Genomic DNA, 23498 nt, shown 5'->3' with positions numbered 1-23498 from the left:
TTAGGAGTCAATATTGGGAGTTGAAATTACTCTATGTTATTAGTAACAAATGTAGTAACACATTCACGTGAGGTTCCCATGTCTGCCATTTTTACAAAAGTTTTAACCCTTTTATTTTAATCCATTTGCTCTCGTGACCCATGAACTGGTGTCATAAAGGAAGAAAACTTTAAAGGGCCTGTCCTACTATTACACCAGTTCCGACAGAATGCCCCAACTGTAACATTCACTTTTGGTCAGCTATGTGGCCTGGTCCAATCTGCACCTTCTCCTTTGTTATCTCTTGCCCCACCCCCACCTCACTTGCTTATAATCTGTGACTTTTCTAATATTTGTCAGTTCCGAAGAAGGGTCACTGACCCGAAACGTTAACTCTGCTTCTCTTTCCACAGATGCTGCCAGACCTGCTGAGTGATTCCAGCATTTCTTGTTGTTGTAACATTCACTTGTCTTTCTCTCTTGGATGTTAACTAACACGCCAAGAATATTAAACATTTTGTTATTATACACATCAAAACTTGATTCCTCCCTAGAAGCACATTTTATTAAAATAGAACAGCTCACTGATTTTGCCCAGATATAGTTCCTACTAGAGTCAAAGGCTGTGTAATATAACTAACACCAGAGCAGTTAGTTCACCCTGTAGAAAGAATGGTGGTAAATCATAAATACTCCATACCCTACAGCAGTTAACAGTTAATTCCAGGACATGCTTTGGACAGCCATTCACCATTTCCTTGAATGCTTCAGCATTGAGTCCATAATCCTAGAATGAAAATGTTTTTTTTAAAAAAACTATTTGAGAATTGTGTACAGCTTTAAAACCTGCCAAGTTAAACCACTTACAAACACATGGTATTAATGCTTTACTTTCCTAGACAATAGTATTAAATTGCACCACTGCCTACCAGGCAGCGTTCTGTCATGTAGGTGCTAAGTTGGTTAATATACTGTAATTTCAGTAAACCTTCTCTAATATGTATCTTATGCAAAAGTAAAAGCATTGCATTGTAATTTAAATTTACTGTAGTTATGAAAAGTTATGCCACCTCAGTGACTGTTTTACCTTTTACCTTTAATGTGATTGTGAAAGAACCAATCAGACAGGTTTTCTTGAGTTTAAACAAGAGGTGAGTTTACTATACTTAACAATCCAAACCTGATTTTAGTAAAATAATTTTAAAAAGCTACACATTCATGCTCACATTCACACGAGAATCACACACACACAAATAGATTACAGAGTGAGAAGTAGATGTTGTGGTTGGAATCCAGAATAAATGGAAATTAAATACACAGAATGTGAGGCTGGATGATTTGGTGGTCATCCGATGAGGTTGTATTCCTGATATCTTTGGTTGGTCAAAGTGCACTTTGTGGCTGGCCCACTTGGCTCAGGTCTTTCTTAGAGGCAGACTTGCAGGTGGCTCTCTTCCTGCTGCTGCACGGTCTGATTAACTGCTTGTCTCTCTTTGTTCAAGGAAACTCCCAGCTTTCACAGATATGGACAGATGGTCAAATGACTGCCTATGTGTACTCTCTCGAACCTGCTAATGAGAGTCAAGGTTTGGAAGTGGCTCCCCAGGCCCCAGGATGCCAATATTTATACCCCAACGAGCCAGATGGTGGTGGGGGTGTGGCATAAAATGGAATGGGAGGTTCCGGGAGGCCTTCCCAACCTGCTCCCACCTCCGCCCCTCGGGTCGGGTGGGGGTGAAAATCAGGCCGTCCAGCCCAGGCCGATCAAGGCCATTAAGTTGCCAATTAACTGCCATTTAAGGGCCTTCGCCAGCCTCTACATGGATTTTATGCGTGGCAAGCGGGCATCCTGGCGCCAGAAAAGGCCGCCCGGGAAAAGCCGGCGGCCTCTCAGCTCCCCGGGCGTGGTCCAGACAATTGAGGGCCACGCCCACTTCTTCAACCACCCCCAGGATGCAAGAAGCCCCCTTCCCCCCAAACGACCACCCTTGCCTCGCCGGGGCCCAACCGATTACCCCCGGCAAGGCAACCCAAACTTACCTGGACTCCAGGCTCCATGTCCTTGGCTGGGCTGCAGTCCCAGCAGTGGCCAACGCTCCCAGTGACACTGTTGGGATTAAGAGCTACCGGCCCGCTGATTGGCTAGCAGCTCAATGAGGCGGGACTTGCTCCCGCAAGTGGGTGAAAGTCCCACCTCGGAACAATTAAAGCCGGGGACCTGTAAAATGCGGACTGGATCCCCAGGCTAGGCGGAAGTGGATTCGCCACCGACTTTTACGTCGGTGGCCAGCTCCTGTCTGTCCAACGTAAAATCCAGCCCAAGGTGTTCAGATTGCCTTGAATGCAATGAGCAATCTTAGGTAATTCAATCACTTAGAGCAAGCCATTGTTCTGGGTCCATGCTCCTCAGACCTCTATCTCCTGTTGGAAGCCTTAGAATGTGAAATGGTTTTTCAGATGCAAATTGCAGTGGCCATCTTGGCTGCCAGTTTTTTTTAAAAGTTAACTATAGGATTTTTTCCATTGTAAGTTTAATGTAAGTTTCCAACCAATGAATTAATATCCCTTATTTGGCATATTGTTTTCCTTAACACCTGTCGCAATCTATTCTGGTAACACAGGGCTACTCATATAGGGCCTGCAGGCCAAATTCAGCCTTTGTGAGCATTTGTTGTAGCCTTTTGCATGATCAATAGCAGACCCAGAGATCCACAGAAAAAAACATTGCATTTGTACATTGGTCAAACTGCTGTAACTTAAATGTGCCTCATCAGCCTTTTTTAGACTTGTTGATACATGCATAGCCAAACACAAGAAGACTGGTATATTTTCTCCCAGATATTCACTACAGAAATTTCTAATTGGTTGCTACTGAATTGGTTTAAAATTTATTACAAATGTATGAATTGTTCATTCTTTTATATCCATGTCAGATATTATCTTATGAACTTTGGTAACATGTCGTAAAATCATAGATTGAAATCAAGTTTAAAATATTCAGTTCGATATTTGGAACTACCATTTATCTTGTCTTTCTATTATCATCTAATTAATCCTGCCTGCTGACAGTTCTCTATTATTTTTTCTGTGATGAAGAACCAAGGAGCACATTGGTGAATCATAAACTGGTTTATATTATGATATTTATACATTCAATTTCATTCCCATGTATTTGGTTCAAGATGGAAACAAAACAAAATGAAGTCTTTTGCTGCTTACCTCAACAATTCACTCAGGTTCAATGAGGTGATTGTATCAGGCTTGTGTTAAGCAAAAGGTTGAACCATTCTACAGTTTCAATGAGGCAAATCTCAAATTTACAAACAAGTTTTTGGAGTTGATCCTGCCCCACCCAAAGTGGCTTCACCTTCTGCTTAAAAATACCATTGTCCTGCTATTCAAGTGCAGACTGCTAACCAATCAGTTATAGCTACCTGTGTTCTGGGTAAAAATTCAGGATCAGCGGTGACTCTGCCAAGTATTTCACACAATACTATACCAAAGGAGAAAACATCAACCTGAAAGATATGTAACAGTTAAGAACAACTATCAGTGAAATAACTGATTTGGTGCCAGACATTAACAATTGCACTCGTGGATAAATCAGGCCAATCCATTCACAGAAGTCAACAGTGTACCTTCACACCATAGATTACTCAAACTCTGAATTTATAGTACAAAGAAATCTGGGCAAAAGTAAAACATAATTCACAGGGTTTTACATTAGTACCAGCCACTATTCTATATGTCTATCTGAACAAGGATATTTCCCTTCCAAATTATGTAATCCTATGGTTAGTGCAAAGATGGAACCTCCTTAGAGCTCCAATTATTTTATTCAGATGCTGTGTTTTAGCATTCATGGTAAGAGTTACATAATTAGAATGCAATATAAATGGAAAATGTGGAGCAGCTGTTTCTAAAAACAATGTGAATTAGATTCAGTTTACATTAATAGCGTGTACCAGCGCTATGCCTGAAAATTATGTTGTTTTCCTAACCTTTAAGTAATTAATAACATCTTTGTGATCTGCAACGAGTGAGATAAAATTCAGTAGTGAACAGGACATTAGCAAATTATACCCGAGATCAGTATGGCCTGAATTTTATTCGGGCGTCGCGCTTCGTGGTGTGCCCACATTCAGTGGCCGCCGCTGAGCCCCTGCGATATTTTGCGCAGGGACTCATTTAAATAGAGGGGGCAGAGCGGCCATCCCGATGCCATAAGGAGGCGGCCTCCACGTCCCCGGCAAGGGCATCTGGCGCCATTTTGAAAGGACTGCAAGCCCTTAGGAGAAATTTACATTTTTAAAGGAATATTGTGAAGTAATTTTTATGAAATAATCCATATATTATGGAGGCCCTTTCCCATCCGCCCCCAATGTTTTTTATGGGACATTAGCAGTAAGTTAAACTTTATTACCAACCCACACTTTCCCCCCAACCACTTTACATTTGCTCTTCAACCCCTTCCCACCATTCCCACATCCAATCAAAATTGTTTTCCCAGCTCCTCCACCCCTCCTGACCTGAAAATGTTATTCCTCCCCCCTCTCCACCAGGTTCTCACCTCGGAACTCTGTGCAGAGTTCCGAAGGCGCACAAAGGCCGAACAGAGGCCGTAAAATTGGCGTGAGACGGCCGCCGCCTGCAGATAAATTAATTTGAATATCATTAATGTCAATTTACATATGGAGATGAATGGCCCGCCACCAGGTGGGCAGGGGTCGCACTGAGGTCCCCCCAACACCGGTAATATGCGGCGGGCGCTTCTGCCTCTACCCACAGAAATTTACCGGCCCCTGCGCCGCGACCCGCATCGTCAAGGGGCTGGTAAAATTCAGGCCTTTGAGTCAGAATTGCACTGCAATCCTTGAGGGAACATGGGAACAGGAGTAGGCCATTCAGCCCCTCGACCCTGTTCTGCCATTCAGTTAAATCACGGCTGATCTGTACCTAAACTCCATTTGTTTTCACCCCATATCCCTTCATACCTTTTCCTAACAAAAATCTGCCCATCTCAGCCTTGATAATTTCAACAGACCCAGCAATCATAACTTTTTGGGAGACAGAATTCTAGGTTTCCACTACCTTTTTGTATGAAAAAGTGCTTCCTGATTTTACTCCTAAGTGGTCTAGCTCTAATTTTAATATTATGCCCTTGTGTTCTGCATTGCCCCCATCAGAGGCAACCGTTTCCCTGTATCCACTGTATCAAATGCTTTAATCATTTTTCATGCCTGGAGTAGATCACCCCTCAACCTCCTACAGTCAAGGGACTACAAGCCAAGTTTATGCAATTTGGCCTCATGATTTAACCCTTGAATCCCTGGTCTAATTCTGGTGAATCTGCATAACACCCCTTCCAAGGCCAATATATTTTTCCTGAGGTTTGATGCCCCAAAATAATGCAGTACCCCAGATGGGATCTGACCTCACATCCTTACTTTTGTATTGCAAACCCCTTGAGATAAAGGACAGTATTCCATTCGTCTTTTTGATTTCTTTTTGTACCTGCACGCCAACTTTTAATGATTTGTATATATGGACACCCAAGACCTATTGCTCCACCACAGCTTCTCGTCTCTCACTATAAAGAAAATATTCTCATCTATCTTTCACTGATCCAAGGTGGATGACTTGTTCACATTAAACTAGGTTTGCCACAGGGATTGCCAGCGAAGGAGTAACATGAAGCATTTTGTTTTGAACAGCTGAATGCAATTCCAAGTCTGCTTTCTGGACTCTTATTTTTAGCAAGACCTGTAAGAAGGTGGAAACTTGCTGGCTTTCCTGTGAATTAGACACTTCTGGGTTTAATTTCTTGTGTGTGTGTGCCTAGCCCAATGATTAATGTATTCCTCTTAAATTTCTTGCTTTGTATTACTATGACAGAATTATCAATCTGTTTAAAACAAAATTAACAGCCGTATTCAAATAGTGTGGACAGGAATATGTGAGAATGCATTAACCAGTGCATTAAGAATAGCACACAAATGAAATTAAAGCTGCCAATGGGGAAGAAACCATGGCAGCATTAACAAAACCTTCTTAATTAAATCCTTCACGGACACAATGAAGCATGCTCTGTATTAAATGTATAATGAGATTTTATTCAATAGAAAAGGTTGGTCATATAAATTGGCCACAATAAAGGAAAATGATGAAAGGAGTGACCCATAATGGTCCATCCTTGTTGAATGTAGGCCCAGACACTCATTGAATAAGGAGTTACTCATAAATGATTTACATATTTTTATTGGTTTAGAATACATTCAATAGGCCCTTTTCAAGGCTCAAATGTTAAAATGTAGCTCAAGTAATTAAATTACAGAATCGTAAGGAAATATGCTGCATCAGAAAGTCTTTAGTTGTGTTTTAGCCGTAAAAATATATTTCCCTGCCTTTAGAATATTACATTCCATGCTTTCTAACTGATGCAAACAGGGCCACTGGCTTTCAAATATTCCACTCTATATGGGTAGATTTGCATCTACACCATCTTAGGTGGCCATCGTGCAGAGCAGATCATATATCCCTTATAGAAGCCACCTGATTTTTATTCTATTGGCTTATGTGAATTTTACAAAGGGCAGATGATCCTTTCCATTGATTACCATCTAGGCAGTAATGACAAGATTCCATTCCAGTGTTCTCTAATAGATGCCAACAGAAGTAGAGTGATAATCTGAAAGCAGCAGTAAACAGTGCCAGATATAAGGAATTGAGCCCGAAAAGGGATGATTTTCATCCTCACTGCTGGGTAAGAACAGGATGGTAGCATGGTGAAAATTGCAGTGCAGCACATATTGCCCCATGTCTGCTGCTGCTCCTTGGGCTCCCATCATTTGGTGAGGGCTTTGAAATAAGCAGCCTGGAAAAAGCAGCTGCATCATTAGCCGGTGGAAATTAGGATCTTATGGCATCAATAGGACCCCGACGGAATTGTTTTTATCATTCTGTGGGATGTGAGCCTCGCTGGGAAGGCTGGCATTTATTGTTCATTCCCACTTGCCCTTGAAAAGGTAGTGGTGAGTCTTTTTGACCCACTGTAGTCCACGTGGTGAAGATGCTCCCACAATACTATTGGCTCGAGAATTTGCAAGATTTTGACCCAGCGATGGCGACATATGTCTAAGTCAGGATGGGGTGTGACTTGGAGGTGGTCATGTTCTTCGAGGTGGTGGAGGTTGCGGGTTTGGGAGGTGCTGCCAAAGAAGCCTTGGTCATTCACTGCAGTGCATCCCATAGATGGTACACACTGCAGCCATGGTGTATTGGGGCTGGAAGGATTTGATGTTTAGGGTGATGAATGGGCTGACAATCAGGTGGACTGCTTTGATCTTTTATTTAATATTATAAATACCCATTTCTGCGGGGCAAAAGTGCTCTCCCTGACTTTAAAAACATCACAATCAAACCCCACACAATCATCCAGCTCCCAGGACTGACCACTGGGACATAAGCAGCCCAACATTCATCATCTTCAATGCGTGAGCTGTCTGTGGAGGTGTGACAAGCATTGGCAGTTCATGCAACAGATGTTAATAAGGCCTGACACCAAATTTCAGGCCAGCTTTAGGCCTTTCAGTTAGCCCTGTGGCAAATCTGTGTCTAAGAATGGGCCCAGCTTAATCTTCAATCTATTCAGTCCTGAAAGGGTTGAAGATAAACCATTGATTAGTAAAAGGATGGTAAAAGGAGAAGTGGAGCTGATTAGGGACCAAAAAGGGAATTTATGCATGAAGGCAGGGGGCATAGCTGAGATACTAAATGAGTACTTTGCATCTGTCTTTACCAAGGAAGATGCTGCCCAAGTCATAGTGAAAAAGGAGATCATTGAGATAATGGATGGGCTAAAAATTGATAGTGGCGGTATTAGATATACTGACTGTACTTAAAATTGTTAAGTCACCACGGCCAGATGAGTTGCATCCAAGGATACTGAGGGAAATAAGCATGAAAATTGTGGAGGCACTGGCCATAATCTTCCAATTCTCCTTAGATAAAGGGATGTTGCCAGAGGACTAGAGAATTGCAAATATTATACTTCATTCAAAAAAGCTTGTAAGGATAAGTCCCTCAATTACAGGCCAGGAGTTTAATCTCGATGCTGGGAAAGCTTTTAGAAATGATAATTCAAGTCAAAATTAACGGTACTTTGATAAATATGGATTATTTAAGGAAAGCCAACATGGATTTGTTACGGGCAAATCATGTTTAACTAACTTTTTTTGATAAAGCAACAGAGGGGGTTGATGAGGATCATGCGATTGATGTTGTGTACCTGGATTTAATTCCAAAAGGCATTCCTTAAAGTGACACATAACAGGCTTGTCAGCAAAGTTAAAGCCCATGGAATAAATGGGACAGTAGCAGCATGAATATGAAGTTGGGTGAGTGGCAGGAAACAGAGATAGTGGTGAACGGTTATTTTTCAAACTAGAAGAGATATAGTGGAGTTTCCCAGGGGTCGATGTTAGGACCACTGCTTTTCTTGATCTATATTAATGGCCTGCACTTTGGTGTAGGGGGCACAATTTCAAAATTTGCGGATGACACAAAACTTGGAAATATTGTGAATTGAGTAGGATAGTGATAAACTTCAAAAAGACTTAGACTGGTGGAATGGGCGGACAAGTAGCAGATGAAATATAATGCAGAGAAGTGTGAAGTGATTCATTTTGGTAGGAAGAACGAGGCGAGGCAATATAAAATAAAGGATACAATTCTAAAGGGGCAGCAGGAACAGAGGGACCTGGGGGTATATGTGCAAAAATCATTGAAGGTGGCAGGGCAGGTTGAGAAAGCAGTTATAAAGCGTATGGGATCCTGGGCTTTATAAATAGGGGCATGGAGTACAAAGCAAGGAAGATATGATGAACCTGTATAAAATCCTGGTTCGGCCTCAACTGGAGTATTGGAGGGAATTTTCTGGGGGTGATGGGGGTCTCAGCAACTGGCTGGAGAGCTGGCAAGAGACCCACGTTGCCACCTTTGGGGAAGGCCCACTGTAGGCCAAGCCAATCAGGCACTTGAGAGGCCACGGGCAGGGGGGCCTTTCCCAGGATCAGAACCCCAGGGGTGGGAAGCCCCGCCTGCTGAGAGCTGCCAGTCAATCAGAGACCGGCAGCGCAACTGGGGAGGCGGTGGCTGCTGTTAGAAAGACACCCACCAGAGGGCCAGGATTGCGGAGCTACCCAGGCCAGAGGTAAATTGTGGCAGGAGGGGTTTTGCAGAGCGGGGATAGGTGTTGTAGGGGATTTGGCAGCAAGGGTAGCGTGGTGACTCTCAGCGGGCGTTCCCCTTCCTGATGCTGGGTCCCCCGATCAGATACTGAGTGCCTTTGAATGAGGGATCCCCGGGTGACCAAAAGCAACCTCACATGAGTTTGCCTTTCATGTCCCCCGTGTGGCGACAGGCCCGCCCGCCGCTGAGTTAATACCAGTGGCGATGGTAAGATGGTAATTGGGCAATCTTCTTCTTTTTCTGTCCACAGAAGACTGGCCACAGGCCTTCCCACCTCAGACTTCATTGGGGCGTAGGTGGTGGGGTTCCCCACCTGCCACCATCCTGCCTGATTAAATGCCCTCCACCCGCCTCCAAACACGCCACAGGAGAGAGCATAAAATACCGCCCACTGTGTCCAATTCTCGGACCCACACTTTAGGAAGTATGTGAAGGCATTAGAGACGGTGCAGAAAAGATTCACGAAAATGGTTCCACGGATGACAAACTTCAGTTATGTGGATAATTGGAGAAGCTGGGGCTGTTCTCCTTGGAGAAGAGAAGATTAAGAGGGGATTTGATGGAGGTTTTCCAAATCATCAGAGACCTGGACAGAGTAGATAGGGAGAAATTGTTCCCATTGGTGGAAGTGTCGAGAATCAGAGGACACCAATTTAAGGTGGCAAAAGAAACAATGGCACCTTGAGAAAAAACTTTTTAAAAATGCAGCACATGGTTAGGATCTGGAATGCTCTGCCTGAAAGTGTGGTAGAGGCAGATTTAATGGAGGCCTTCAAATGAGAATTGGATAATTATCTGAAGCAAAATAAATTGCAGGGCTAAGGGGAAAAGGCGGGGGAGTTGGACTAGGTGAGTTGCTTTTCCAGAGAGCCAGCACAGACCCGATGGGCCGAAAGGCCTCCTTCTGTGCTGTAACCATTCTATGATTAAACCAAACAAATAAGGACATGAAATCTAAATTAGGGAATAATATTACATGTGAGAAGCAAAGCTCTAAGAGAATTTAAACTGGATTCTACTCCAAAGAGATGAGAGAGTATGATTTCATGTTATGTTTGTACTTCTATCAATTTTTTTTTTATTTTGCATATTTTCTAATGCTACACATCCAAATAAGTTTGGATCCTGTTATTGTGTGAGAAAGGTGAAGAAAAGGAATTGGACCATTGTCCAAATTTAGAACTGTGGGAAAATTGGTTGCACTTTACCTTTCTGTCATAAGGTTCACCACGTAACATTTCAGGTGCCATCCAGAAAGCTGATCCTACCAACGACAGCTTCCGTTCAAGATCCTTCGTGGGCAGCTCGACTACTTCTCGTGCCAGCCCAAAGTCTGTAACTAAGGCCTCTCTCCCACGCGCTGTTACCCTGATCAAGCAGTTCTGATGTAAAAGAAAATACATGTAAATTAATAAACGCATGATGTTGGGGCAAGTCATTATTTGGGAATTACTATGAATTGCTTTGAAAATAATATTTACAAAACACTTTTTTAAAAATTAAGAACAGATAACCTTTGCACAAAAGTATACACTCATACAATTCAATCATTTTACAGTTAAGTTGGAACTAAGTTTGAACATTATAATGAAATAAACCAATGGTATACTAGCTTATACATCAGCAAAGGAGCTCTTGAACTGTATGTATACACACTCAGGAAAAGTTGGCTTTGTGACAAAACATGAGCATTCAACCTCAATGCTGAGCAAAATAATGTTGAAAGCTTCTTAAGAAAAGCCCAAGATTTTACCAGTTTAGGACCAAGCAATGTTTAAAATGAATTTGTATAAAGCAGTTTGATTCCAGGCATGTCAATTTATAGCTGGCTCCACAGCAAATGGAATCAGTGTTTGGTTAGGTAGACATACCCAGTGCCAATAGCATGATTCCAAACCTCAACGCAGAATAAACTGAAAGCATGGGACAACCCATGGCTCCCTTTGATATCATGATATCACATCATGCTTGAGTTGAGAGGCCTATTGGCCTTTGAGTTAAACTGCTGGACCAACTATTCTTGGTGTAAGTGATTTGGTTATCAATCAGAATTGGATATTTTATTGCCTCCAGGATCTTTTATACAAAATTACAATACTCAATTGATCTGGAAAGCATCAAAATTTTATTGCAACACCAGGAAGGCCCGACCCGATATTGCTGGCGGCAGCGGCGAGGCCTTGTGGTGGCAGCCCCCACCGCTCGGCAACTGACCAAAATTGAAATGTTAATTTAGTAAAATTAATGAATTAATTACTTACCCATTTCTGCCGTCCGTTCTAATCACAAGATTGCGGGTTCATGTCCCACTGCAGAGACTTGAGCTCATTATCTATGTTGGCACTTCATTATTGTACTGTACTGAGGGAGAGCTGCACAGTCAGAGATCTTTCAAAGGAAATATTAAACCCTCTTAGGTGGACGTAAAAGATCCCATGGTACTATTTCGAAGAAGGGCAAGGGAGATCTCCCAAGTGTTCCAGCAATATTTATTCCTCAACCAAAATTATTAAAGCAGATTATCTGATCATTATCTCATAGTTGCTTGTGGGACCTTGTTGTGCACAGTGGCTGATGCACTTCCTACATTATAATAGCAAGTCCACTTCCAAAGTATTTAATTGGCTATAAAGCACTTTGGGAAGCCCTGAGGATGTGAAAAGTGCTATATAAATGCAAGTGTTTTTTTCTTTCAAATGTCTATCCAAACAACCTTTGCCATTTGCTTTATCAAGTTTGGCGTGGCTCATGATTGCCTGTGTTAATACCGCTCTAAACTAGAATTAATTAATTTAGTCTTATCTCTCCCACTCTCAGAACATAGAGGTTACAAAATGCACAACTCTAAATAAGTCCCCTTATGTGTAAGCACCATCACCTTTCCTTTTCTATTTTCTGTAACCTTTGTTACCAAGTTGAAATGGAATATTTGATGTGACACTTCCTTTTTGTGATCTGAATAAGAGCTGTTTCATGTTTAAATATGAACATGCTGTATATTATGGGAAATGGGGTGGCACAATGGTTTGCACCGCAGCCTCACAGCTCCAGAGACCCGGGTTCAATTCTGGGTACTGCCTGTGCAGAGTTTGCAAGTTTTCTCTGTGACCGCGTGGGTTTTCGCTAGGTGCTCCGGTTTCCTCCCACAGCCAAAGACTTGCAGGTTGATAGGTAAATTGGCCATTGTAAATTGCCCCTAGTGTAGGTAGGTGGTAGAGAATATGGGATTACTGCAGGGTTAGTATAAATGGGTGGTTGTTGGTCAGCACAGACTTGGTGGGCCGAAGGGCCTGTTTCAGTGCTGTATCTCTAAATAAATTTTTTTTAAAAACGGCTTTCAATTCTTCAAGAATGATTCAACAACATCTAATAAGCACTACAAGCAGAGTGGTGGGCGTTTTGTGTGATATCAGGAGCTGAAAAACCTAACAGTGCAATCCCAGTCAAATAATAACTTTCAAAAAATACACTGAAAGAGAGTATGAATAAAAGCAGCTCGTTTGTTGTAAACAGGAACGTGCATCCTTATTATCTTCCTCCTACACAACATGCTTTCTATCAAATGATAAAGAACCAATGGTCTTTATTTGACTCAATAAAGGGCATTATTCATTTACAGCTATCTGAAAATTGAACAGAAAGCTGATAAATATTTTACAGGAAGCTGATAAATATTATGTTCTCTTTTTGTTCTCTGAATTGGTTATTAGCTGCATTTGGACAGCTACTTTGATATTTCTTTGGATAATTGGGCTGTCAATCATCCTATGTTTTCCATTCGTGAGTTGCACTCACTTCAATCTTTTTAAAGCCATTCTACAGTTAGAGGAGGGAAGCATGGCACTATATCAGTTTCAGACTCAGAGAGTGTGGCCTAGATTCAAACCCAGCTCCCAGGAATGGAACAGTAGCAATTTAATGCACTGCTCTACCCAGTTCCTCATTTAAAGCAACTCTGATTTAGGAACTGCAATAAAAACATAAATTATTCAATAGCAATCAATGAGCTTCAGGTGCAAAAAACTATTTCAAAAATTACAGTGACATGTTTGAGATTTTTAAGAACATATTTTTTGTGACAATTAATTTGAAGGCATGCTGAATATTTGAATATGTGAAGGCACAATCTGTTACCTTGGAGTTTAAGTCCCTGTGATAGATATTCTTTGAGTGCAGGTACACCATTCCTCGTGTAATGTCTGATGCAAGATCCACTTTTTCCTTCCAAGTGAGGTTAACCTCTTTATTGGCTAGCAGTTCTTCCAGGCATCCACCATTAACATACTGTAAAGTAAAGCACATGCAAACATTTGAGAATGCAACTGCACCAATTTGATTACTTCATAAATGCAGTGTAAATAAGAGATAAAGTGATATTTACATGTAATAGTATTTACCTCAAGCATAGGGTACAGTTTATCCTCTTTAACACACACCCCAAGGTATCTGCAAAAAGTCAACATAAAAACATTTTGTACAGCAGTTCACAAGTTGCATTAATCTGTGTGACACCAGTAAATTCTTCCACGATGAATTTGATACTTGGAGCTACGATTTTTTGACCTTGAAATAGCGAGCAATATCTTTCATGTATTTAGAAGAAAACCTGGTTCCCTTGTTAACTAATAAATTTGTGGTAGCAGGATGAAATCTAGGCCAGGAAATTCCTTGGATCTGGTTCCCCTCTCCTCTAATATTGCTTCACAGGAAGTGCTGTGTAAATGGAGTTTTAGTACAGTTCCAGCGAATTATAGCTGGCAGACTGGGAGCAGCTCCAAGGAATTTCCTGGCTCTGGTGACTAGGGATGGTAGATGGTGGTTTTCATTTTCTAGGCTAGATTTGTAATTTGCCTTCCTGGTGTAAAACTAGTGATGTGGAGCAGCCACCTATTATAGAAACCAGATGATTCTGGTTTCAAAGTGAAATTCAGGTGGTACTATAATAGGCAGCTGAATCACAATGCCATAAATCACAGAAAGTGCATCACCTCACACTTTTCAGCATTAAATTCCATCTGCCACTTTTCTGCCCATTTGACCATCCCGTCTATATCTTCCTGTAACCTAAGACACTCCAGCTCACTGTTAACCACTCGGCCAATCTTTGTGTCATCCGCAAACTTACTGATCCTACCCCCCACGTAGTCATCTATGTCGTTTATATAAATGACAAACAATAGGGGACCCAGCACAGATCCCTGGGGTACGCCACTGGCTTCCAGTCACTAAAACAGCCGTCTGTCATCACTCTCTGTCTCATACAGCTAAGCCAATTTTGAATCTACCTTATCAAGTTACCTTGTATCCCATGTGCATTTGCTTTCTTGATAAGTCTCCCATGTGGGACCTTGCCAAAGGCTTTGCTGAAATCCATGTAAACTACATCAACTGCACTACCCTCATCTACACACCTGGTCACATGCTCAAAAAATTCAATCAAATTTGTTAGGCATGACCTCCCTCTGACAAAGCCATGCTGACTATTCATAATCAAATTTTGCCTCTCCAAGTGGTGATAGATTCTCTCCTTCAGAATTTTCTCCAATAGTTTCCCTATCACTGACATGAGACTCACTGGTCTGTAGTTCCCTATCTTATCTCTACAACCTTTCTTAAATAGTGGGACCACATTAGCTGTTCTCCAGTCCTCTGGCACCTCCCCTGTGGCCAGAGAGGAATTAAAAATTAGGGTCAGAGCCCCTGCAATCTCCACCCTCGCCTCCCACAGCATCCTGGGACACAAATCGTCCGGACCTGGAGATTTGTCCACTTTTAAGCTTTCCAATACCTCCAATACCTTGTCACTCCCCATGACAATTTGCTCAAGAACCTCACAGTCTCTCTCTCTAAGTTCCATATCTACATCCTCTTTCTCTTGGGTGAAGACAGATGTGAAGTATTGGTTCAACACCCTACCATAACATACCATAAATCCATAACATATTTTGAAAATCTGCCCTCTTATGGCTTAGACAGTATTTTCAAATATTCTTCTGCCCCTATTTCTCCTCCCCAAGGGCTTTTGCACTGGTTTTACTAGCTTCACCATCAGTATTTTCCAAAAATCACTTCTATTGGTCTCTAGTGCAAAGAATACAAATTGTGGGCATTACACAGTGCAAAAGCAGGGTTCTTCATCATTCTGCCTTGTAACTGCTTCTTGGATAGGTAGTTATCATCACAGGGCTTTATCTCTTTTGTCCTTTCTTTCTAAAACTTTGTTTTCCTTTCCGTGCATGATGTCTTCTTCTGCTTCCAAGTGGTCCAGTTCAGCATTTTCCAAATGCCCAATAGTAACAAGACCTGTTTTGTAAATTATCTAGCTTTTTTGTTTTAAAGGAATTACAAATGTTATTAGATTAATGGTGAAAGAGGTGAGAATACACACATATGGCCTTCGGTTATCATGGATCCTATGTTGGGATTGTGAAAATTACAGCTTTAGAATGTATTATATCAAAGTTGATTGGTGCAGATTATAAGGCTGCATTCAGAAATTGATCCTCCTACAGGTTTGCCGTGGAACTGGTTGATTCAGGAACGCGTTTGGATCAACAGAGTCCACAATGGTACAAATTTTAATGCACTCTTTTTGATGGACTAAGCAACTTCTGATGTCCCATACTTTTGAGGTTCCTATTTCCAAGGTGTAATTCCATCTTCTCTATTACTTGTAATAGGCTTGCCAGCACTTCTGAAACCCATATCCACCACCAACTAGAAGGACAAAGGCAACAGGTGCATGGTGTAAGATTTAGAACCTTACTTATAATTTGTTCTTGGGCCAGACAATAGGAATTCAGACAAGGAGCCACCTGATGTAGTGATATCAGAATGATTTATTCAGGCAAAAAGCAATACTTAACAAATCCAAGTTGATATCCTAGTCCGGATGGCCTTTATTCTCCACTGGCTCCAGTGGTGATTCCTCTTCTCTTGTAACTCTCTTTGTCTTCTTTGAATCTGCACACCAAAACTCTCCAAGTCGGTACATTTATCCTCCCTAACCAGAGGCTCTTTCTGTGCTTCGATGTACATGTCAGGCCCTGAGTGGTTAATCCTTACATATTGTAACTTTGATTGGTTCTGCCATTTATCTGTCAGTCCTTTCATTAATAAATTTCATATTTTCACATGGGTACATGTTTGTGCAAAACAAGGTGTCCTTGGTGTACTGACAATCCATTGCTGGTCTCTTTTAAGATGAACACCTGCCAGATTTACTGGCTTTTGCACCCATGAATTATCACTTCAAAGTCCCTTAGTTTATACATAGCCCATTCCTTTATTACATCCTGATACATAGTTTCAACATGTGCTCTTTCTGTTCCCTCTTATCCATTCATGTTATTAGTCCTCCTAACAATGTGATTTTGACTAACTGAAGCTACACAAGCAGCATTTTCCCATACTCACTGTATCTAAAGTTAACCCTTCATCTACGAAAAGCTTATACATAACATATTAAAGGGCACATAAAATTCATAATGCACAAACATATTAAAAAGCCATTAAAAATGAGAGAATCCACATTTCCTACAATGAGAACACCACCACCTTCAACTTCCCCTTCAAGTCAAACACCATCCTAATTTAAACATATTGTAGAATTCCTTCATCATCCCTGGGTCAAAATGCTGGAACTCCCTACCTAATTGCACTGTGGGAGTACCTTCACAAATGGACTACAGGGATTTAAAAAGGTGGCTCACCACCATCTTCTGATGAGGGATGGGCAATAAATGCTGGCCATTCCAGCGACATCCATGTCTTGAGAATGAATAAAAGAAAAGCTGTATCGGATTATTCAGCAACAATGTACAAATTCCAAACGTTCTGTGAATATGGTAAAATTGTATCTAAATGTAAAAACAAAATCCTTGCAACTGGTTGGTACCTATCACATCAGACACCATGCTTAGTGTCACACTTTGTAACAGATAAAAAACATTATTTTTTATAAAGAAAGCAAGCCAGCCATTACCTACTTTTTCTATATTGGTAAACTGGTCTCTCTTTAAGGACAACTGTCAACCTACAAAAATTTTGCGCAACAATTAGCCTCTAATTGACTTCAGCATGGGTCTAACCAGTTTGCCACAGGGAGTGCTTGAACAGTGACTTCAAAGGGAAGGCAAGTTAAACACAGATACTTTTTTGCAGTTAAAGATCACAACCAATCTGTAGATATAGACGTCCCATGAGTAACTCCAAGGAAGATCATTTAGTGCATTTTGAAAACAGAATTTGAATGGCAGTTTGCTCGCAATATTAAAGCATGAAAATCTGGATCAAGTACTTACAGTCTGACAGAAATTTCTTGGGTGTGCTGCAAAAATATTTATAAAGTCCTAAAAAAAAAATCAGATCTTGAGGGGATTTGATGACAATGCAGAGGCAAACAAAGCACACTTTGAGAGTAATGGAAATAAAAATCGGGAGAGATCTAAGAACAAACTGCTGTTTCTCTATCTCACATTTTACACTATGGTGCTAAGTCAAAATAACTCTCATTGAGTGAATCTTAGATTTGTTCCATTTTCCCAGCCAGCTGAGATTCTGAGTAAGTTCTTACTACAACCTTTAGCTCTGCCTGCATATTATAATCACTTAATGTTCCTTTTGTCTTGGCTAATTATTAATAATTCCTTTATAATTTTAAGAAACCATTGAATTGCACACCATGCATCTGCAAGCAAAGCAGTCTGCAGCTGGGTCCAGAATAAGGTAAATTATCAAAGAAATTGCAGTAATATAGTTTTGATACTGTACTTCACAGTATGTACATTCAGAGCAAGTAATAAAAATACAACATATTAAAAATGTTTACTGATCACCCATGATAACTTCAGAAAGGTTTTCATTAAGATATATGGCATTATTATTGCATCACATGTATTTTTTTTTAATTCTTTGCATCTGTGTAGAGTTAATCTATTTGTTCTATATGTAGTAACATTATTAAAACAGTAAAGTATTATTTTCTCAGCACTTGTGTGAGACAAATTTAGATTAGCAAATTATCATCTGATATACTTTACTCCTGGGCAATACCACAGTTTACCCTCTATTTAATGGTCTGTTAGATGCAATTATGGGAACTATGGTTTTGGAACTGGACACGTCATTTTTGTCCATCTTTTTCTGACTTGCATGTTAGCATTTTTCATCTGTACCCTGCCTGAGTGTATAGGACATAACTGTTTAAAAAAAAGGATGCTGCCCTCTGAGTGGCTATTGAGCTATTTAGACTGGAAGGTCCCAAAAATCTGTGTGGAGTTGACTGGTCTCTGGTGGGTGGCGGTAGGGGCACTATGATTAGCTTCAGTGGCATGAGCACTGGAGAAGAAAGGGAGCCATAATTCCTGGTACTGATCGATAACCAGCGGCCCCTGCTAGAGTGTGCACACGTGGACATTAGAAGTGGACCAGGATCTGGCTCAACTCTGAAGTCTTCCACAGCTGAAAGGATTAATGGGTGAAAAATCAGCCCCACGATTTGCCGACAAGTTCCACTTCTTGCCAAGAGTGACAGTTGGACAGTTATCCCTTAAATAATAACATTGTTTAACAAGTCAAAAAATGAATGTTGGAACAACCCATTAGTTTCTGCTATCAGTGGAATTGTCATTCCGATATAAAGATCAGATACATAGCAATATGCATAGCAAAGTATAAAATCAAAATTTCAAATATCTGAATATCATTTCAATAAGAGACCTCACACATTAAATATACTGCAAGTTAGAAAAGTTAGCAGTGATGTTCTAAACTAGGTATTCCTGAATAACAGGTCAACTAAAGGGCAAGGCTGGCAGTAGGCCTGCAATCCTCAATTTTCCTGTACAGTCAAAGCAGAGTTCCTTTACACTATTCAAGGACGCTATAATCTTGTTGGCCTTCATTCCATCTACTGAAAGTAACAGAAACTGTTTAGATGATCTTGTGATATATTCTTAGGTACTGCCTGAGAATATTGGAATGAAGGAAGGGGCCAGTGGTTTTTCTAATCAAGATATTGAGCTTTCACTTTGTTGCGAAGGTTGTTGCCAATTCAATGCCATTGGACTGTCACAAAGGAACTTGTAATGATTTTGAAAGCGCAATGCTCAACCAATCAGAATTCTACTTCATGGCAGATTTGGTTAGACAAATTGATTTTTAAAAAGCTAACTATTTGAAAGTTAACACCTACTTCCTGCAATTCCAAATTCTAAATGTCTGAAACTAAATTCATTTGTAAGACTATTCAATTAATTCATTGATACTGCACTTCCAGCATGGAGCTACACACTAAGAAATCACAAATCAAAGAACTGACACTAAAGTCAATAGCCCGATCTCTGATCTGCTCTCCCTTTGAGTGTGGCTCCCTGTTGAAGAGTGGCTTTGGTGAATTTACCACTATATCCTTGCATTTAAGCCATTTTACTGAAGTAGAAAATGGAATTGTCAGACTAGGTGGAACTGTTATTTCATTGCTATGCAGCCTGATGTATTTTGTATCAATGTTATTCCCTAGAATTTTAATACGTGTATAATCGTATGCAGGCCTATCACCAGCTTTTTAAGCTGTCAACTTTTCAATGCATATGGTAGCTTGGTAGTGTTTCACAAGGAAAATGGGCTTTCATTTAGACTGGAGTCTGACAGTTGTTACTTCGACACTGACAGCTTTTTAAACCTATGTGGCAGCTTATTAACATATCAAACAAAAAGGCACTTTCTCTTCATTGGGACTAGGGGTTTTCACAGTCATCGAAATCAGACCAGCTGGAAGCTCAAACTGAATCAGCAATATTGTCTGAAGAGCAAGACTTGGTTTGAAGTCATTCAGAATTAACTGGATCAGTTGAAGGGTGGTTCGCAAAGCTATTTAAACAAATCAAACAAACTTCCTTCTACCACTGTTGGTTGTGCACAAATCTTGGAGAGAAAAGATTTAAGATAAGCTGGTGGTTTCTGAGAGAAATAAACCTTTAAAAACAGGATCAAAAGAGCAAGCTAGATGGGAAATGAGGGATTCCAATAATAGTGGGGCAGATTTTGGTCTTACCACCGGGGTGTTGAGCATTGCCTGGAAACAGCACAGAGAGAAATATCTGGTGAGGCAATTCACCTGCCAGTAACAAACCTGCCTGATTTTCCTTCCACTTAAATGAACAGAAGGAGAATCCAAAGGATTTGGTAAGGAAACCTGCACTTCATCTGTGTGATGCTTAATGCCCCAGCGATACAGAGCAAAATCTACCCTGGTGTTTTTGCGTGACATTCCTCCATCCATTCTTTTAACTGAGGCATCAGCCCATTTACTTGAAAGTTATAGAGCTACATTTTCATGTTTGAGATTAAATTCGCTGGTTTCTATAATGGGGTGGGGTGTTGATCCGCAATGGCAGTTTTCACCTGAGAAAGAAGTTAAAAATCAACTCCTCATAATGCGTTGAAGCCTATATAATTTTTTTTTAAAAAGCATTTAGTACCTTTCTTCCAGGCTTGAAAAGCAAAATCTTAGTAAGCTCCAAATAATAGAAAATGCAGTATCAAAGGTCAGAATTGTGTGCCTCCAACCTAGCTGGAAAATAAACTTTGCTCCTTCAGTGCTCACACTCCCCTTCAATGCTTTCTATTCCACCACTGATGTATAATGTGCTTTTGCATACTTTAGGTTTTATCCCATGCAATTAAAATGGCAAATGTTGGGCAAACCCCGTGTGGAAGTGATCTAATTTATAGGCCTGGATTTTATCCAGGCGATGGGGGAGAACTGCTGCTGGTGGAGCACCCACCTGAGGCCAAGGAGCGGCGCTGGACCCAGGCCACAGGTAGGTCAGGGCGGGAGGGGTCTCGTGGGTTTGGGGTAATGAGGGCAGGGATGTGGCTGTCAGCGGGCTCCCCCTTCCCATTGTCAGGTCCCTCATTCAAGCACTAGTTGCCTTTTAACGAGGGAATACCCGTCCCTGCCCCCTGCAAGCAGCCTGCACAGTTTTTCCTGCCATGCTTCCCTTGCGGCAACAGGGCTGCCCGCCAATTAATAATCTTGTAAAAGAACCATTAGGGATGAGTGACCCATAATATGATAGAATTTCATATTATGTTTGAAAGTGAGGTAGTTCAATCTGAAGCCAGGATGTTAAATTTGAACAAATGAAATCATGAAGGCTTGAGGGGCAAATTGGCTGAGCTGGATTGGGAAAATACATTAAGTACATAGGCAATGGATAGTCTTTAAAGAAATATTACATAGTTTACAGCAATTACACATTTCTTCAAGGCACAAAGACCCCAAAAGTAAAGACAGTCAGCCATGGATAACAAAGGAAGTTAAGGTTTGTATAAGATTAAAAGAAGAGGCCTATAAAATTGCCAGAAATAGTAGTAAACCTGAGGATTGGGAGGATTTTAGAATACAGCAAAGGAGGACAAAGAAAGGGAGACTAGAATATGAATGTAAGCTGGCAAAAAAATATAAAAACAGACTGTAAAAGCTTCCATAGGTACGTAAAAAGGCAACGTGTGGAGAAGGCAAATGTGGGTTAATTACAGGCAGAGTCAGGAGAATTTATAATGGGGAATAGAGAAATGGCAGAAATGTGTCTGTCTTCACTGAGGAAGATACAATAAATCTCCCAGAATTAGAGATCCAAGGGATTAGGGGAATGAGGAATTGAAGGAAATTAATATTAGTAAGAAGGTTGTATTGGAGAAATTAATGGGACTGAAGGTTGATAAGTCCCCAGGACCTAATATTCTACGTCCCATAGTGTTGAAAGAGGTAGCTATGGAGATAGTGGATGCATTAGTGATCATCTTCCAAAATTCTATAGTTTCTGGACTGGTTCCTGCAGATTGGAAGGTCGCAAATGTCACCCCACTATTTAAGAAGGGAGGGAAAGAAAAAACAGGAAATTACAGACCTGTTAGCCTTGCATCAGTCATTGGGAAAATGCTAGAATCTATTCTAAAGGATGTGATAAATGGACATTTGGATAATTATGATTGATTGGGCATAGTCAACATGGATTTATGAATGGGAAATCATGTTTGACGAGCCTGTTTGAGTTTTTTGAGGATGTTATGAACAGAATTGATAAAGGGGAATCGTAGATGTGGTATACTTGGATTTTCAGAAGGCTTTTGATAAGGTATCCACAGGTGGTTGGTTAGCAAAATTAAAGCACATAGTAATATACTGGCATGGATTAAGGATTGGTTTACAGGCAGAAAGCAGAGAGTAGGAATAAACGGGTCATTCTCGCGATGGCAAGCTCTGACTAGTGGGGTACTGCAGGGATCAGTACTTGGGCCCCAGCTGTTCACAATATATATCAATGATTTGGATGTGGGGACCAAATGTAGTATTTCCAAGTTCACGGATGACACAAAACTAGGTGGGAATGTGTGTTGTCAGAAAGATGCAAAGCAGCTTCAAGAGGGTTTGGACAGACTTAGCAAGTGGACAAGAACGTGACAGATGGAATATAATGTGGTAATATAGTTGGTAAGAGGAATAGATGTGCAGAGTATTTCTTAAATGGTAAGAAATTAGAAAGTATAGATGTACAAAGGGACCTGGGTGTCCTTGTCAATAAGTCACTGAAAGCGAACATGCAGGTGCAGCAAGCAATTAGGAAGGCTAATGGTATGTTAGCCTTTATCGCAAGAGGATTTGAGTACAGGAACAGTGAAGTCTTGCGGCACAGTGGCGCAGTGGTTAGCACCGCAGCCTCACAGCTCCAGTGACCCGGGTTCAATTCTGGGTACTGCCTGTGTGGAGTTTGCAAGTTCTCCCTGTGTCTGCGTGGGTTTTCTCCGGGTGCTCCGGTTTCCTCCCACAGCCAAAAGACTTGCAGGTTGGTAGGTAAATTGGCCATTATAAATTGCCCCTAGTATAGGTAGGTGGTAGGGAAATATAGGGACAGGTGGGGATGCGGTAGGAATATGGGATCAGTGTAGGATTAGTATAAATGGGTGGTTGATGGTCGGCACAGACCCGGTGGACCGAAGGGCCTGTTTCAGTGCTGTATCTCTAAACTAAACTAAATTGTATAGAACCTTGGTTAGACCGCACTTGGAGTACTGTGTGCAGTTTTGGTCCCCTTACCTTAGGAAGGATATTATTGCCATTGAAGGAGTGTAATGAAGATTCACCAGACTTGTTCATGGGATGGCGGGACTGTCCTATGAAGAGAGATTGGGGAATTGGCCTGTATTCTTCAGCTTTTCGAAGAATGAGAGGTGATCTCATTGAAACCTACAAAATACTTAAA

General features: G+C 41.0%; 1 protein-coding gene across 2 annotated transcripts in view; it reads right to left on the bottom strand.

Annotated features, from left to right (window-relative positions):
* zgc:162952 (PKc_LIMK_like_unk domain-containing protein) overlaps positions 1 to 23498 on the bottom strand; it is a 51983-nt gene that overhangs the window by 5421 nt on the left and 23064 nt on the right. For both annotated transcript variants that reach the window (XM_068012680.1, XM_068012679.1), the window contains exons 4-8: positions 13626 to 13674; positions 13363 to 13512; positions 10437 to 10610; positions 3414 to 3497; positions 680 to 766 (exon numbers count right to left, since the gene is read on the bottom strand). In XM_068012680.1, coding sequence (XP_067868781.1) covers positions 680 to 766; positions 3414 to 3497; positions 10437 to 10610; positions 13363 to 13512; positions 13626 to 13674 — 544 coding nt within the window. The remainder of the gene's footprint in view (positions 1 to 679; positions 767 to 3413; positions 3498 to 10436; positions 10611 to 13362; positions 13513 to 13625; positions 13675 to 23498) is intronic.

The sequence above is a fragment of the Heterodontus francisci genome, chromosome 32 (genome assembly GCF_036365525.1).
Source record: "Heterodontus francisci isolate sHetFra1 chromosome 32, sHetFra1.hap1, whole genome shotgun sequence".
Taxonomy (NCBI): Eukaryota; Metazoa; Chordata; class Chondrichthyes; order Heterodontiformes; family Heterodontidae; genus Heterodontus; species Heterodontus francisci.
Note: the sequence above shows the minus strand (reverse complement) of the source record. Positions and strands in the feature narration are given on the sequence as shown.